This window comes from Tenrec ecaudatus, chromosome 2 (assembly GCF_050624435.1).
Source record: "Tenrec ecaudatus isolate mTenEca1 chromosome 2, mTenEca1.hap1, whole genome shotgun sequence".
Taxonomy (NCBI): Eukaryota; Metazoa; Chordata; class Mammalia; order Afrosoricida; family Tenrecidae; genus Tenrec; species Tenrec ecaudatus.
In genome coordinates, this window is record NC_134531.1 from 131,275,425 (window position 1) to 131,292,469 (window position 17,045).

The 17,045-nt window shown below is 41.6% G+C and overlaps 1 protein-coding gene across 1 annotated transcript in view; it reads left to right on the forward strand.

Annotated features, from left to right (window-relative positions):
• LMNB1 (lamin B1) overlaps positions 1-17,045 on the forward strand; it is a 56,105-nt gene that overhangs the window by 15,399 nt on the left and 23,661 nt on the right. The window contains exons 2-5 of the mRNA XM_075541473.1: positions 10,985-11,141; positions 11,759-11,884; positions 15,583-15,753; positions 16,882-17,007. Of these exons, the coding sequence (XP_075397588.1) occupies positions 10,985-11,141; positions 11,759-11,884; positions 15,583-15,753; positions 16,882-17,007 (580 nt within the window). The remainder of the gene's footprint in view (positions 1-10,984; positions 11,142-11,758; positions 11,885-15,582; positions 15,754-16,881; positions 17,008-17,045) is intronic.

A 17,045-nucleotide genomic window follows, 5' to 3' on the forward strand; every position in this document is an offset into this window, starting at 1 on the left:
TCTAAAATTGTAGATTGCAAATGATATCCTCTATTTCCTAGTTGGTATTGTAGCAGAAAAATTAAAAAGCCAACAAACTTGTGACTTTCTTTTTGACTCAGTTTGGAGATTTCACAGGGATGGTCCCTTGTGTGGGTTTTATTTTGTCTTGGTATTTACACCTTTGATTTCTTGGAAATTTTCCTGAATTGTTCATTGCTGGTTTATCTTCCTTGCTGTAACTTCTCTTTTTATTCTAAGGTTGAATCCTTTTAGTTTTCTTATCCACACACACCGCCAAAAAAAAAAAAATTAGGAGTTATTCTCAATTATACCATTCCATTTCTGCTGTCATGCTTTGAATTTTTAATAGCTTCTTTTACTTTCATGTCTTTTTATAAAGTCTTATTTATGTTTCATACATGCAGCAGTTTTTTGTCTTTTCAGAAGTCTTTATCCCTGTGTTCTGCAAGATGACTTCTTTGTGTTTTAGTCTTTGTGTCAGTTTATGTTGTTAGATGCCATCGAGTCTATGGCACCTGTGACCCATAGCAACAGTCTGTAGAAAACAAAACACTAGGTGCATTACTCAGAAAGGACGTCATTATGGATGCAGATTCCTAGCAGACCTGGTAGAAGGGCTAGAAGAGCAGAAACGATGTTCAGAAGACTGTAGAACTGACTGTGCTAGCTTTTGTGACACTGAATTTAAGAAAACATTTTTTTCAGTCTTTAAACATTTATTGAGACTTGCTTTTTGTATGCTATGCTGTTGCATATTTGTCTATTAGGTGTTTTTTGTTTTTTAAGTCATTTTATTGGAGCTCGTACAACTCTTCTCACCATCATCCATCCATCCATTGTGTATAGTTACAGTCTGACACCAGGAAGCTGCTACCACTGCTGCTGCTACAGGAACAACTGCTTTATGAATTTGGATGTAAAAAATGTCCACGAAATACCAGTCAGCCAAGTCTAGCAACATATAAGGAAGATTGTACACCACTACCTTATGGGATTTATCCTGAGAATGCATGGTTGGTTCAACATTCTCCCTCCCCACCAACCCCCATTTCAGTGTAGTATATCAGAAAGGCTTTGGAAAGAAATCGCATAATCATGTCAGTTTACGCAGAGATCATATGACAAAATACAATATACTCTTTCACAGTAAACCATTGAACTTTGAATAGAAGGAAACTTTCTCAACCTGATAATAACATCTGATATCACATATATTAGGTAACCTGATAACCACGTGTAATTCACATCACAAGCTTTCCTCCTGAGATCAGGAGCGACACAAAAATGTTTGCTCTTTCCTTGTCTTTTCAATATAATACATGAAGTTCTAGCCAGAGCAGTTAGGCAAGAACAGTGAGTGTAAGAGATCCAGATTGGAAAGGAAAAAGTAAAACTAGTTATAGGTGACACAGTCTTATACATAGAAAATCCTAAGGCGCCTGCAAAACAACCCCCCCAACAAACAAACAACACAGGCTATTAAAGCTAATGAGGTCGCAAGATACGAGTAATGTACAAAAAAATAAATTTTTATGCACTAGCAGTGAACAACTTGAAAATAAAATTACAGTAATCCCAATAGCACCCAAAAGAATTTTAAAAAAAGGTTTAAGACCTGTATGCTAAACATTATAAAACATTGTCGAAAGGAACTGAAGGTCATCATAAATGGAAAGATATCCCGTGTTTATGGATTGGAGGACTTGATATTGTTAAGATGCCTGCTATTGTCAGTTCTGAGTACAGCAGAATGAAACATTGCACAGTCCTCACAATTGTTGCTTTCCCCGGCTCATTCAGCCACCCCTTTTCTCTGAACAAGCATGGTGTCTTCGCCCAGACTGGCTTTTCTCTCATAGCATGGCAAACCACCTAAGACTTAAGTTTCTTGCCTCTAGGGAGCATTTTGATTGTGCTCCGTGCCCCCAGAACACATCCACTTGTTCTTCTGGTAGTTCGTGATATATTTAATTTTCTTTGCCAACACTAATGGAAAGACATTAGTACTTCCTCGGTCTTGTGTACGTATTGTCCAGCTTTCTTGTGTTATTGGCAATGATCCAGCTAACTCATTGACTTCCAATTAATTTTGATACATAGTGACCTTATAGGACAGAGTAGAGCTGCTCCTTTAGAGTGTCTGAGACTGTTCACCTTTATGGGAGGTATATAGCCTGATCCTTCCTGGGTTTAAACTGCCTACCTTGCTGGTAACTAGCTAATGTTTAACCGACAGTACCACTAGGGCTCCAGAAAATGACAATACTCCCCCCAAATTAAGGCAATTTACACTGTTCAAATGTATCTTAGGATCAATGGGCACCATGTAAAGTGTAACTTGGACTACATGTTTAGTACAACATAAACTACCTTAAATAAAGCCAGTGTACTTCTCAAGCTAGTTAACAGTCTACTAAAATGTCCTGATTTTTTTTCTTTAATGGGTGAGCAAAGTGAAGAATGGTTTCTCAAAAGCCAGAATTGATAGGGGGAATGGGTGCCATTTTTGGAATCAGGTCAGATATACCTAGAAACAAGTCTAACATTTGAGGTACCAAAATGTTGAACAGTTTTCTCAGACGTGGGTCTCCAAACATCCGATGGAGCACTGTTTCTGAGTGGAACTTGATTGGCGCCTTGTTTTAGGTGATTTGGCTGGGCCGTTCACTGACTCCAGTGTCAGTGTTCAGTCTCTTCTCTTGGACTTTCCGGTATTCCAGGAGGAATAAGCCTGGCTGCCCTGTGTTGTGTCCTGGGGTGGGGGGAATGTCAGTATTTCATCAGCACAAATCTACTGAGTTGTGTTGAGTATGGTAGTATTGCCTTACGCTGTTGTAGCAGTCTCGTGGGTGGGAGATTCTCTCTTCATCAGTCATGGTGGGTGAGGCTCCACTGACCCAGGAACACATAGTAGGTTAGGGGTATGTCTTGCTTCAAATAGCTTTTCAGTAGTACTTCTCTTTACGGAATATCAGCATCATTCTTGATGCTAACAATATTTACTGTATAAATTAGGTAGCTTTTCAGATTTCCCTGTAGGTGGCCAAAGATTCCCTGCTCTCTCTGGTCGGTAAAGTCAGCTTTTGTTCACCCATCTGCTTCACATCTTTCAAAAAGAATTTTTAAAAATCCTTTTATTGGGAGCTCTTGCAGATATCATAACATCCCATAGTTCAATCACATCAAGCAGTATTGTCTAATTTTTACAAATATTTTCTTCTTGAACTCGGCTCCCCTCCTATCCCCCACCCTTAACCCAGGGAAACTCCACCCCCCACCCCACCTTTGACCACATCTTACACCATTCAATATATCCATTCACGTACCAGTCTGTTGTTCGTGTCCCTCGAGTGGGGTTATACAGTCATCAGTGCTATCAGCTCCCTATACTACACCCCCCCCCCAGTACCCCCAGGGAACAGTTACTCCAGTTACTGTTTCTGAAGAGTTAACCTATTGGCTTTCATGTATGGAACGATCTTAAATATACAAATGTACATACACAAATCTAACATGATTAATGAGGTGAAACATTAAAACCATAACAGTAAGGGGAGGAAATATTCAAGTTACTTGGTTCATCGGTGCTTTAGTGCACCCTGGATTTATACGCATCTTTCCCATTTGTATTGTTTACTCTGCAGTTTCCCTACTCATCACCACCCCACTGTGATTTTTCGCCATTGCTGTTTGTGTTGAGTTTCTGGGACCAGAGTGGAGGTGTGTGCTTTAACATGCGTGCCATTTTGACCAAGCCCTCATCATAATTCTTCCAGCACTATGTACTTTATTTTCCTTCCTAGAATGTGCCCTGTCAATTCCTGGCAGGTTGCTCTGTCAATTTGGGAGTCAGGTCACTTATTAACTCACTATTTGTGAGAAATCTGTGTACCGGACCAGTGCCTGGTTTCGCTCAGTTTCCGATGCTACTTACGCTCCTCCAAGATAATTATTGGATTAATGATCGCTGCTGTTGTGAGAGGCTGTCCTATAAGATTAGGTTATACATGGCCCCTTGAGGCATGCTGGTACTTGCGTTGCTGACTAAATTTTAGATTTGAGGAACCACTTTCTGGTTGGTGTGACTAAAATGACCATTGTTAGTCATGTGTGGAAAATCTATTTTCCTGACCAAACTGCATAAAATCATCACCTTTCCCCCTGCATGTCTTATTCTGATACATTTTCCCTCAAAGTGCTGATTCACCTTGCCATACGTGGATTTCAGTGTTGTGTGCGTTAGCCCCTAACATGGCCTTTTAAGGTAAAGACTTGCATATTATGCTCCCTGTTGGTTTCCAAGCACCTGGAATAAAGCCTGTCTAGCACACAGGACGTTTTCAGTAATGCTGTGCTTGGTGCTAGTGGTTGGTTTGTTGCTTAAATAAATTACTTTATATTTGGACTAGCTGTAAATGTATACTCCCAATTCTTACACACCTTAAGTCAAAATGAGTTCTTTTGTTTAAAGAAATCATGTACTTCTCCGATCTTACTATTTTTCCTAATTTTGTTCTGATTTTAGTTAGACTTTGTTCAATTCTGGTTGAATTATTTCTCTAGTTTGTTGAATCATCTGCTTATTGAGCTGAGCTTATTGAGCTAATAGGATTTCATTACTGCCAGACAATATCTCTTGCAGTTTTAATTCTGCACACAAGAATATTAGTATTTTTCGTATGCCAGAAGAAACCCTTATTAATGGAAATTGTGATTCCATCACTTTCTGGAGTTTTTGTGTATTAAGTTACATTTATGTTCTTTACAGGAAAGTTCATTAACTTTGCTCAGTATAAATATTCTAAATCTCACTTCATTTCCCTTTGGAATAGAAAATAACTTGAACACAGTGTTGCAGCTGATGGCAAGTTTGAGCCAACATAGGATTATATAGTTTGAGGATATGAAGTTTTGTACATATTAATAACCTCTACTGTATATTCAGAATAAAGATTATGTTTCTTCTAGAAGTCTGGATTATGGATCATAAAGGGTATGTATGTTCACTCTGAACTCTGGTATGTGGAGGGATCCAGAAACTGGTTCAATTTGATAGCCACTTGAACAACTGCATTTGTGTTGCATAGTGTTCAGCTGCCACCAGACAGCTGTTCAGAACCGGGCACATTCAAAAGCATGAACAGAGCTTAAACAGCTGGGTCTAATTGGCCTGTCTCCCTGCGGAGTGGGTGTGTTTTGAGAGATCTAAGAATCCTTGGTTTGCTGATATGACACATTATGATTTGAAATAACAATCTGTACAGAATGGTTTCTGTTATGTTCTCTGATTATAGTTGAAAACAAAACGACTCTTTTCATCGGACCCTGTAATTTATTTGTTTTTCTACAGTGTCGTCCTCAAGTGAAATGTTTGTGATGGGTACAGCGAGAAGACAGGTTGAAGCGGAGGGCAGGGTCATTTGCTTAGAGTTCTGAGCAGTCACAATCTGTGTAGCTTTGAGTGTCAGCTCTATAGAAGAGAATGTGATGGGTATCCTGCAAGAGCTTCTCAGAAGTGCTAGGATGCGAGGATGTGATTTAAGCAATTAGAGAGTTGCCTGCTGCAGCTGCTGTTTGTTGCAAGTTGATGTGACTCATTGTGACCGAAATCTTTATGAGAGCAGAATATCAGATCTTTTCTAATGAGGAGTGACTGTCACCTCAAACCACCCGTTGAGAAGCCACATGGAGCCATGTTGACGGCAGCTAGAGCCCTGGAGATGCTCCCTCTGCCACTGGACTCCCAGGACTTCCCACCCACTGGCCTGTGGTCTTGCATTTGTGCATGTGCTATGTGAGTCTGAAGAGGAATTCATGGGCTAATGTCAGACTCATGAACTTGATCTGGACTGAGCTGTGGGATGGTTTACTTATGCATAATTATTTCTTGATACAAACTAACATAGCCCCTTATACTTTATTCTACCTCAGTGAATAGTTTAGTGTACTGGTTCTTAACCTGTGGGTTGCGACCCCTTTGGGAGTCGATTGACCCTTTCATAGCGGTCACCTGATTCATAATAGTAGCAAAATTGCAATTAGGAAGTAGCAACGAAAATGATTTTATGGTTGGGGGTCACCACAACATGAGGAACTGCATTAAAGGGTTGCGGCATTTAGGAAGGTTGAGAACCACTAGTGTAGTGGCTATTGACCTTTTAATATCTAATATTGTAGGACAATTTGAGGTGGGCCATTTGGGTCTCACAATAGACATGGCCACCTGCACTCTGTACATAAATATCTTCCGATGGATTGTTAGTCTATATGCAACCATTTCAGGAGGTAGCAGTATGATCAAGAAATAATGGTATTTGATGGGAAAAGTCCAAGGTACACTGAAGACCTAGTGAAAAACAAGGTTCCAGGAATTGTTGGCATACCGATTGGAATGGTGAAACTAATGCATGCAATGCCGAAAGAGCCCTCACTTATCTATGCCAAGAAATCCGAAAGACAGATTTGTGGCTCACCTACTGAAAGAGATCCATATTTGTACCCTTTTCAAAGAAAGATTCCAGTCGGATGTGGAAATTGTTCAACAGCATCAGTAATATCGTGTATGTAACACTTTGCTGAGGATAGATTTAGAAATACTTGCAGAAGTACATAGACGGGACTACAGAGACGCAGGCCAGGTTCAAACGAGGACGGGAGACTGTTGGAAAGACCTCTTTAAAGTGGCCGGAAGGAAAGATGTTGCATTGGTGGTATTTTTAATTGGCTCATATGCACCGAGGCATGCAAAAAGGTTAAAAAAGATGAAAGAACAAGTGATATCTTTGTGAGTTCATGGTATTGGCAAAGAATACTGAGTATACCATAGAAGGAACAGATTGTCTTGGAAGAAGTACAAGCTGAATGGTCCTTGGAAGCAAGGATAGAATTTGGCTTCTGTACTTGAGTTAGTTTATTGTGCCAACCTGGCCAATAAAAACGTGGGGTTAATTGAAGGGTAGAGGGGTAAATGGCTCAGTGAGCCTTGCCTTTGGAGTTCTTGGTTCTCTTGCTTTGTGATGGTCAGACCAGGATGCAGCTGCCTTAGCAGTTCCCTGCTTAGGTGGCAAGGCTCACTTCCTGCAAGACATCCTTGAGGAGAAGCCACATGGATCTACCCGGGTGCAGCCCTGGGTGCTGGAGCAGCCATGTGGAGACCCCTGCCAGTGCTGAGATGCTTGTACATTCACTGACTCAGCTTTCCTCCTGCAGTCGGCATCATAGTGTGTGTTTTGTGAGATGGAAGAGGACTTGGTGGATTGGTGTCGAACATAGAGGTTAATGTATTTGTGGACTGGGACAGCACTAGGTCGGGATGTTTTCTTGATATGCACTTAACCTTTATATAAAACTCCCTTATACATGAGTTATACATGAGTTTCTGTGGGTTTGTTTCTCTAAAGTACCCAGACTAACATAATACTAGAGACATAGTATCAGAAAAAGACATGCTTGGTAAAGTAGCCGGTCAGGGAGAAAAAGAGCAAGACCCTGAATGAGATAGAATGATACTGTGGCTGCAACAATGTATGTGCTCAACATCAGTTGTGAAGGTGGCAGAGTAGGCAGTGTTTCATTCAGTTGGACGGAGGGTTACTATGAGCCAGAGTCAAGTCGGGGGCACCAACCAAGAACTCCCACGCTGTTCACAAAAGCGGATTGCCACATCTTTAGCCTGCAGAGCAGCTGGTGGGTTCATAGCTGAGCATGTAATCTCTGCATCACCAAGGATCCTTCCAAAAGTTGTATAAAATGATGGCATCTTCACAAGCATATCTTCTGGTCCTGTGTGGCTCCCAGCTGTAGGCACCATCACGTGTATGAACTAGACATTTTGCTATAAGTCATATGATTGTATGAGTTTTCAGTTTTTTTAATAGGCGATCTCCTACCCCCAAACTAGTGTTCAGTTAAAGCCTGCCACTACGTGGTTTTAAAAATTACAACAGTAAGAGAAGAACTATTGTGATATAGTTGCTTTTAATGTCAAGATGAGTAAGAAATTAAAGTGCCAACTTCTTGGCATTCCATCAGTTCCTGGAGCTTTGTTATTTTTGCTAGTGCTTTCAGTACTGCTTGCACTTCTTTCAATATGATTGTTTTTTGATCATATGCTACCTGTTGGCCGACTGAATGTCGGCCAGTTCTTTTTGGTACACTGTTTATGCCTTCTATCTCTTTTGGATGATTCTTGTATCATTCAGTGTTGAGTCCATCTCACACACCGCCTGCAGCTCGATGGCAGTGAGCCGCGCAAAATACGGAAGGACGCAAGAAGCGTCCAGAGGAGATGGAAGGAGACACACACCGTACTTCAATACTGCAACCCTGGCCTTCAATGTTTCTTCAGTTCTTTCAGCATGTTCTTTCTTTTTAGCTTTCTAATTCCAGGTCATTATAGTACTTTATCTTGAAGTACCCTTTGGCATTTTCTCTTCAACTTATTTACTTCATAATATCTTCCATGTGCTTTAACCTACCCTACACTCAAAAGCAAGTTTCAGAGAGTCTTCTGACATACTTTGCTCTCTCCATCTTTTTAGTGACCCTTTCCCTTCTTCGTGCATGATGCTGTTGATGGCATCCTTCAGGTGGGATAGCCTCAAACTAGTACTTTCACCTTCATGCACTTGTTGTCATTTTCTTCAACTTCTACCAGAACTTACAAACGAGGTTCTGGCCTGCCCCACAGTTGGCCTTGGCCTTGTTTTGGCTCGCCATAGAGAGTTTCTCCATGCCTCTTTGGCCACAGGTGTAGTCCGCTGGATCTCTGCATTCCATTTGTCCACATCCCTGTTAGAGTTGCCATTTGGGATGTTAAAATTCAACCACGTGATTTCCAGCTTCGTTTCTGTCTCTAGGCCTGATTATCCACACTGCTGTTCCTTTCTCCTCGATGGCATGTCTCATCAATATCAGACGGAAGAAGTTGGTAGAACTGTTCCATATTTTTCATCACTGGCTTTAGAGGTTAGCGTGTAAATTTGAATAATAGTTGTATTAAGTAGACTTCCTTGTAGGGCATAGTTTTTAACTGCTCATAGCATTGTATTTGAAGATGGACCGTGAAATGTTCTTATTGACTGTGAGTGTGACGCCATTTCTCATGTTTTTCCGAGCATGATAAGCTATATGATTCTCTGACTCAAGATGGTCAACCCCAGTCCGTTTAAGCTCATCAGTGCATACGCTTTCGATCTTTAGGCATTCCATTTCATATTTGACGGTGTCTAACTTCCCTGCATGCATGCTTCACACATTATCTGTTCCAGTTACTAGCAGGTGTTTGCAGCTGTTCTCGTTGTGAGGCAAATGAGGTCCTGAAAACACTGCGTCATCCAGGTCATTAAGGTCACAGAGGCAGCTCTTCCGTCGTATTTTGAGTGCCTTCACACCAGAGAGGCTCATTCCCCAGCACCATCTCTGAGTAGATTGCTTGCACGTTGGGCTGCAAGTGGGTCATCAGTTCAAAACCACCAGGCACTCCGAGAGAAAAACACTCGGCTTTCTGCTCCACAGATGCAGTCTGGGGAAAACCACAGGGGGGTGGTTATGCATATTCACATCGACTGGATTGCAGTGGGGTTCTGGTTTATATTTGATAGTGCTCTGCTGCTGTTCATAAGTTTTTTGAGGTGACATTTTTAAGAAGTGGACAGTGTATTCCTTCTTCATAGTCTGTTCTTACTCTGGAAGCTTTACCTTGGGTGACCCTGCTGACATTTGAAATACTGGTGACTTCCCTTCCAGCAGCACAGCAACACATAAGCCACCACAGTGCAGCAAGCTGACAGACGAGTGATAGTGCAAATGTTAGAGTGGTTTTACTTGGCCCTAAGAAATAATTTCTTATCAGTCATATAAAGTGGAGTTTGAGACTTAGTTTATAGAAGTTTCTCTAGGATACATCATTAAGTTGTATAATTACTTTAAAAAATAACTTTATTCTTGTTTACATAAACCCAGCCTACATTTTGATTTATAATATGCATTGTATTTAGAAATCATAAATTATTATTTTCCTTAACATTTTCTCAGTGAAACATGTAAATCATTTTCATAGAACTAGCAGGACAAGTGTCCACAGCCAGAAACAATGCGAATTCTGGTCATTAGTCATGTAACAGTGTTGTGGCTATGCCACAGCCTCCTTTATGTTCTGATGGGGAGAGAAAATTGGCATTAGCCCAAGCCTGATGCTGGTAGTGCAGTGATCAGGTCTACCTCACTTTGCAATCCTTGTACTAATTCTGACACTCGCGGTCCTTCCCAGTCTCTCTCGACTTCAGTCATTTGTTTCCATGGCCACAGAGAACTATAGGCAGCACTTAAACTCATTTAGGGGCTTTTTAGGAAATTAAATGAGCATCTAGTTAAATATCTAGGATCTAGTTCTTGGTCAAGATAAGCTTCCCGACCATGTGAGCAGGTAATCCTCTCCCTGGTCTTTGGCTTCTAATCTTTTGGGCCTGAGTGCCGGCTCAGCCTCTGCCCTGCTCAATTAAGTGCTAAAAGAATGTTTAACTCTGTTAAGTGTCTAGATGCACGCACCCCACTCTGCCAGTAAGCCTTGGCTGCATGGTGCTCAGCTCTCCATTCCCTGTGTTGTTAGCAAGCCTAGCCCCAAGTACCTGTAGACACTTCACACCTGCTCCCTAAGGCACTCTCTCTCACGATTTCTCTTACAGCGTTCTCTCTGTCTCTCTCACGCACACCAGCACACACTCATTTGGTGGGACTTAGCAAGATGCTGAGATGAAAGGCCAGCTAGATGGCATCCAGCACATGCAGACCCTTTGGGGTTCTTTGACCCAGACACAATAGTAGTAAAGGTGACATCAGAAGAGGAAGTTGCTATACACTTAAGAGTTTAACTTTAGTAGGTTGTAATGTCTTTACTTGAACTGCCTCTCATTCTGTTTAAACCTTAAGCAGGCAGAGAGGAAGTCTCATTTGGCATCTGTGTTTTTCTCGTGTATTACAGTTATGCAAAGAAAGAATCTGATCTTAGTGGGGCACAGCTCAAGCTTCGAGAGTACGAGGCAGCTCTGAATTCTAAAGATGCGGCTCTGGCTACTGCACTCGGTGACAAAAAGAGTCTAGAGGGAGACTTGGAAGACCTGAAGGATCAGATTGCCCAGGTAAGGTCAACTCGGCTCTAGAGCTGTATAAGCAAGGTCGTTCTCTCATCTGTCTTTAGCCATATTTTTTGTTTGTAGGTTGCTTGTTTGTTTTTGTGGCTTACCCTTCAAAAAGAGGGACTTTGAGGTAGCTAACATGGACAGTGTTGTCACTTTTTAAATTGTACATCTGTTTAGTAGTTGCTACATTGTCACTTTTTAACCATACCTAGACTAAACACCCCCCCTCCCCCTCTTTCTATCCTGGTGTCAAAACATAGTTCATTATTTCAACAAAACATGAGGTAGGAAAAGAGAAGACACTGATGCTGCCCGCACATAGAGGGATGAAAGTGGTTAGCCAGACCCCTGGTTTAACTTTGACAGGTGACTCCTAGGTGTCTGTTTCATTCCCTGTTGCCCATGATCAAATTTGAGTTTATTTGATGTGGTACCCTATGGATTGGACCAGCAATTCCATGCACACAGTTCTCTAATAAAGGTTAAAGGAAGGCACCTTAACATTGATAAGTGTATAGAAATAGTAATAATTAACTTGCTTTTACTCCTTGCTGCCTTCGATTCACTATCAAATGATTGCTGTATAATTTTTAATCTACTTTCTATGTTGTTTGTAGTTGGAAGCCTCCTTAGCTGCTGCCAAAAAACAGTTAGCGGATGAAACCTTACTCAAAGTGGATTTGGAGAATCGCTGTCAGAGCCTCACTGAGGACTTGGAGTTCCGCAAAAGCATGTACGAAGAGGTAAGGAACGGAGGGCCCTGCGTAAGAATATAGTAAAGGTGGTGAGATTTGGGGGCGGCATGCATTTTGTAGCTACAGCTGCTAAAAGGGTGCACCTCAGAAATCACTTCTGATGGTAAAAACCTCCTCTACCTCAGCTCGCCCACAACCGTGAATTATTATCAACGTGGTTAGGCGTTTGTACGAGTTGTCTATTTCTGCTCTAAAAATTGCTCCAAAATTTAGCAACGTACAATAAACCTGTTAATCTCACACACAGTGTCTGAAGGCCAGGAATCTGAGAACAGCTGAACCGGGGAGTTCTGATCCCTCGCCTTTCATGAGGTTGCAGTCAGGCTTTCCACTGGGGCTGGAGAAACTGCTTCCAGGGCCTTTCACATGGCTGCTGGCCTGAGACTGGGGCTTCCCCGCGCGAGCTTGTCTCCTGTTGCTGCTCATGATTTGGCTTCCTCTGTGAGAGACTGATGAGCCCAGAGTGAAAGACCCAAGACAGAAACGGCCGTGTCTTCTGTAACCTAATGCCAGCATTTATGTACCACTGCTTCTCTAGAGCCGCCACCTGACAACTGGAGGCGTGAGGGTTACAGGGCTGTGAACACCAACCCAGTCTGTCCCCATCGAGCCGGTCCCGACCAGAGGAAAAAGCTGACTTACCTGTAGGGTTTCCAAGGCTGCCGGATTCTAAAGAAGCCGATTGCCACCTCTTTCTCCTGTAGCACTCTGCTGCTTAGTTTACGCCCCGTACCTTCTAGGTAACAGACCTGACCTCTGTACCACTGCTCCTTCCGGAGGCAGTAATTTTGGGGCTGACCTGGAGGCTGGACACCTATAGGTTTTTGAGGGAACTTCAGGAAGTGCCTGGAAACATTGAATTAAGAGTATTACAATTTCTTCCACCAATTTCCGGAAGCCCTCTTGTTTGTGTAAATTTGAAAAATAATCATGTACAAGCCTTAACGATTCTTGTCAAGTTTTTGTGGTAGATACTTGGATGGGGATGACTTTGTGGTGAGTAATAAAGTTACTTACTTTTATTACTTACAGGGTAAATAATAACATTTAGAAAGAGTTGGAGTCCTTTTGAAATTGGAAGGATTTAGAGTTAACCTGGGTTGAAGCACACATGGTTGTTTTCGGAAGTGGCACAGTTTTTGTACCATTGTAATAGTAAAGCAAAATAGATTTTGACAGAGTGCACTGGTCAAACCTTAGAGTTGCATTTAACAACAAATGATGGGATTTGGTAATTTTCTTCAGTGGGTGAAGATCAAAGTGAAATATTGTGCAGGGAAGCTCTTTTTAGACCGCAAGGGAGTGTTGCTATCACCGTTAGCAAAGGACTTTTGTGTATAAAGCCAAATATTTTCGTATGAGTGGGCTTGCTTTTTAAAAATAAGTGTCTTTAATGAGCTTCAATGTTGTGAAGTTCTGCATCTTTAAACTTTTGTAAACCAAGAGCAGTTCATCCCGCCTCCGCTTCAATCACTGGTTCTAAATAAAATAGTACATGAAAAATAGCACAAAACAAAACAGACTCACTGCCATCAAGTCATTCTGGTTCATGATGCCCCTGTTGGACAGGGTAGAGCTGCCCGTAGGGTTTCCAAGACAGTTACTCTTTACAGGAGTCAAAGTCTCATCTTTCTCCCTTGGAGCAGCTGGTGTGTTTGAACCGCTGATCTCGAAGTTAGCTGCCCAACACGTAGCCACTATGCCACCAGGATACCAGATAACTCGAGGACAAAGTAATTTAATGTTTCAAGTGTTTTGGTTCTTCAGTGCCGTCGGGTTGGTTCCGACCCATAGAGACTCTGTGCACGCCTCACAGGTGTTTTAGTGACATTTGGATTTTGTCTTTATGAGGCTGGAGCCTAAAACATTCCTTTTGTTTTTGGAAGCATTTTTATTGAGGGTAGCATTCTTTTCGATCAACATGTAAGTATGGTATTCTGAACAGTTGAGGGTAAGAAAGAAGGAGCAAAACTGGAGGCAGAGGCAGAAAGAGCAGAAGCAAAGGCATCCGTAACTGTATTAGATCTCTCATTTTCATGTTTTCATTGTGCAGATAGTGATCCTTTTTTGAATTTAAAATCTGAGGTAAAAGAGGTCAGCAGTGTACCTGGAATTTGAACCTTGGTTATGTGATTCTGTCAGATGATGTTTTTCAGCACTTACTAAGATGAATAAATGCACACAAAAGGGGACGATAATAAGTCACATTAACAAGAACTCTAGTGGCCACATCCCCCTCTTCTGGCGTCTTTAATTATTGCCACTGGGAATAGGCATGTTTTATTTTCCTAACCAGAGCCTAGGTGGAAATTTCATTGATAGGGACTTGTGTTCCTTGCCATAGATTAGCATCTCTAGTCCTCTTCTACATGGCTCCTTAAAACATGGAGGATTGTGCCTGTTTCTGTACTTCAATAGTGAGTTGTCATGTGTACTTGAGTTGGTCAAGTCCCATCATTCATAAGACCCCTGGTCACTTGAGACCAGTAACTAAGCAGTTAGGTAAATGAACTTACCTGATGCATCCTAGTGTGTCTAAGAAAACAATTTTATACACATTAAATCTACTTGAAGTCCTGACAATTTAATTCTTCATATAAACATTTTTTCCAGGGGTACCCTTAAGAATATTCTATAACTTAGAAAAATAATGTTGACTTGATGTAATTGTCTGTGATTGCTTGTGGGTCAGGACACTAACCATATTACATATGGTTAGATATATATAGCATGAAGGGATATAACAGCTAATTTGTCCACACAGCAGTATAGAGGGCTCAGTTCAACTTGCTTCAGTGGAACAATTAATATGCTGGCAGTCCTTCAACCCACTAGGGCTGTTGGATTCAAGATCAAGGAAGCAGACAGCTGAGTCTTTCCTCAGGCAATGCAGCAGTCCGGCCAAAAAGCACCCAACAGTCCCAGCAGCTCAGGAGCTTAGCAAAGCAGGCCTGGATGGGATATCGAACTCAAGCAATGCAAGGTGACAGGATCTCACAGCCTCATGCTCAAGCAGTGTACACGCCAGCAGCGTGGTGAAGCAGGTCTTGAGGAACTTTACACTCTAGCGACATATTCCGTGAGTTCGCTGTCCCACAGGTAGTGTAGCTCACAAGTTGAGGCAGAGAACTAGCTAAAGCACCCACATGCTTGTCTGATCACCACAGAGTAAGAGAGAGAAGGGTGAGGCTTACTGAGCCATTTATCTCTTTGCCCTCCAATCAAACTGCAACCTTATCAATCCCACATGTTCCTATTGGCCAGGTTGTCACAATCAACCTATTACAGCATGATACTGTAGAAAATTATCCCGGCCATTCCTTTATCTTCAGAGAAACAAATAAGCTATTTTGTCACTTCCATCAAGTCAGTTCCACCTCAAAGTGGCTCTATAGCACAGCTGCTCCGTGGTTTTCTGAGACTAACTCTATGGGGGAAGAAAGCCTCCCTCTTTCCCCAGGCGATACTGCTCCAAGGAAACAAGATTCCTGGGGTTGCAGGTTCCCCAGTGTCTGCCATTAGTCTCATCTCGAGGCAGAAATGCGTCTGCTTACATTCCTGTCCTGGGACCTACATAGTAGGTTTGCATTTAAAACATCGGGTGACTGTGAAGTTCCTCAGACATGTACAAGTGCAGCCATGGTAAATAACTTGTTTTGTGTCTTATCTCCCCCCCCCCCCCACAGGAGATTAATGAGACCAGAAGGAAGCATGAAACGCGTTTGGTGGAGGTGGATTCTGGGCGTCAGATTGAGTACGAGTATAAGCTGGCTCAAGCCCTGCATGAGATGAGAGAGCAGCATGATGCCCAAGTGAGGCTGTACAAAGAAGAGCTCGAGCAGACGTACCACGCCAAAGTAGGTACTCGCTGCAGAGGTGTTGCACCGACCTACAGTCCCCACAGAGAGCGAGCGGGGTCGACTTCTTACTGATTTGGTGTTGCGTTAAACTTTTTAAAATGAATTCCCAGTTTTCATGAACATGGAAAGGGAGTAAGAACAAAATCAAGAATCTAGTTTTCTGTAAACGGAATTGTTCTATAAAAGTAGGATTGTTCCAGGTTTATCAGAGATAAAGGTTTTTAATCTTTTGGTCCTATTTATTTTCATCCTGTCATTGTATATAAACCCAAACCATCTGAAAATCCATCACCCCCATAATAAAGAAATACGGATCATACTGCCCTCAATAGCTTTTTTTTTTAAAGAAGTATTTTATTTTTCTGGTGAAAGTTTAAATAGCAAATTATGTTCTTATTTCATTATTTTTATACATAATTCTTTGGTGACATTGGTTCCATTTCACAGTGTGTCGATTCTGTTTTATTTCCATTAACCTAGCTTTCCTGCCAATCCTGCCTCCCTCCATACAGGATGTAGGAGAAATATACTCCCTACTTGCCCAGTCAGCTTGACCTCTTTCTGGAAATTTGAGTTTTGCTCTATGTTTTTCTCATAATGTTCTCTCCAGCACCACATATTGTATTGCTGGCTGGTACAACGCATTCTTTCTTTTTACAGAATGCTTCTGAAAGGAAGATAGACCAGCAAGCTTTTGTGAAACAATTATAAAATAGTTAGTGCTTTCTGCTTATTATTCTATTTTCTGTGTTAGATTATTAGGTTAGGAATATGTGATGTTTGTTTCTCTGACAAACATCACAAATTGCTATTGCCTGTTAGTCGTATTATCTGAGATAGGAAAAGATTACTTAATGGGTGAAATGTTAAAGTAATCAACTTTGGGTAAAGGCTCGGGTATCTTTGCATTGTTGATGCTCATATATTGGGAATTGAATCTAAAATAGACTTGAGGTAATTCATACCGTGTCAGCACACTTCATGACGTCTTTCCTGTGTTTCATCAGTCAGTGACCAACAAGGCATGTTTGAATGCTTGGAGGTGATTCGTGCTTCCTCATTTGTCAGTTTCAATTTAGTGCATAGAACTTACAGGCTGGTCTTTTTTTTTTTTTTTCCTTTTAGCTTGAGAATGCCAGGCTCTCTTCAGAGATGAATACTTCTTCTGTCAACAGTGCTAGGGAAGAACTGATGGAAAGTCGGATGAGAATTGAGAGTCTTTCATCTCAGCTTTCTAATCTACAGAAGGAGGTAAGTAGTGGGCAAACTTCTCCTAAGAATGATCGATG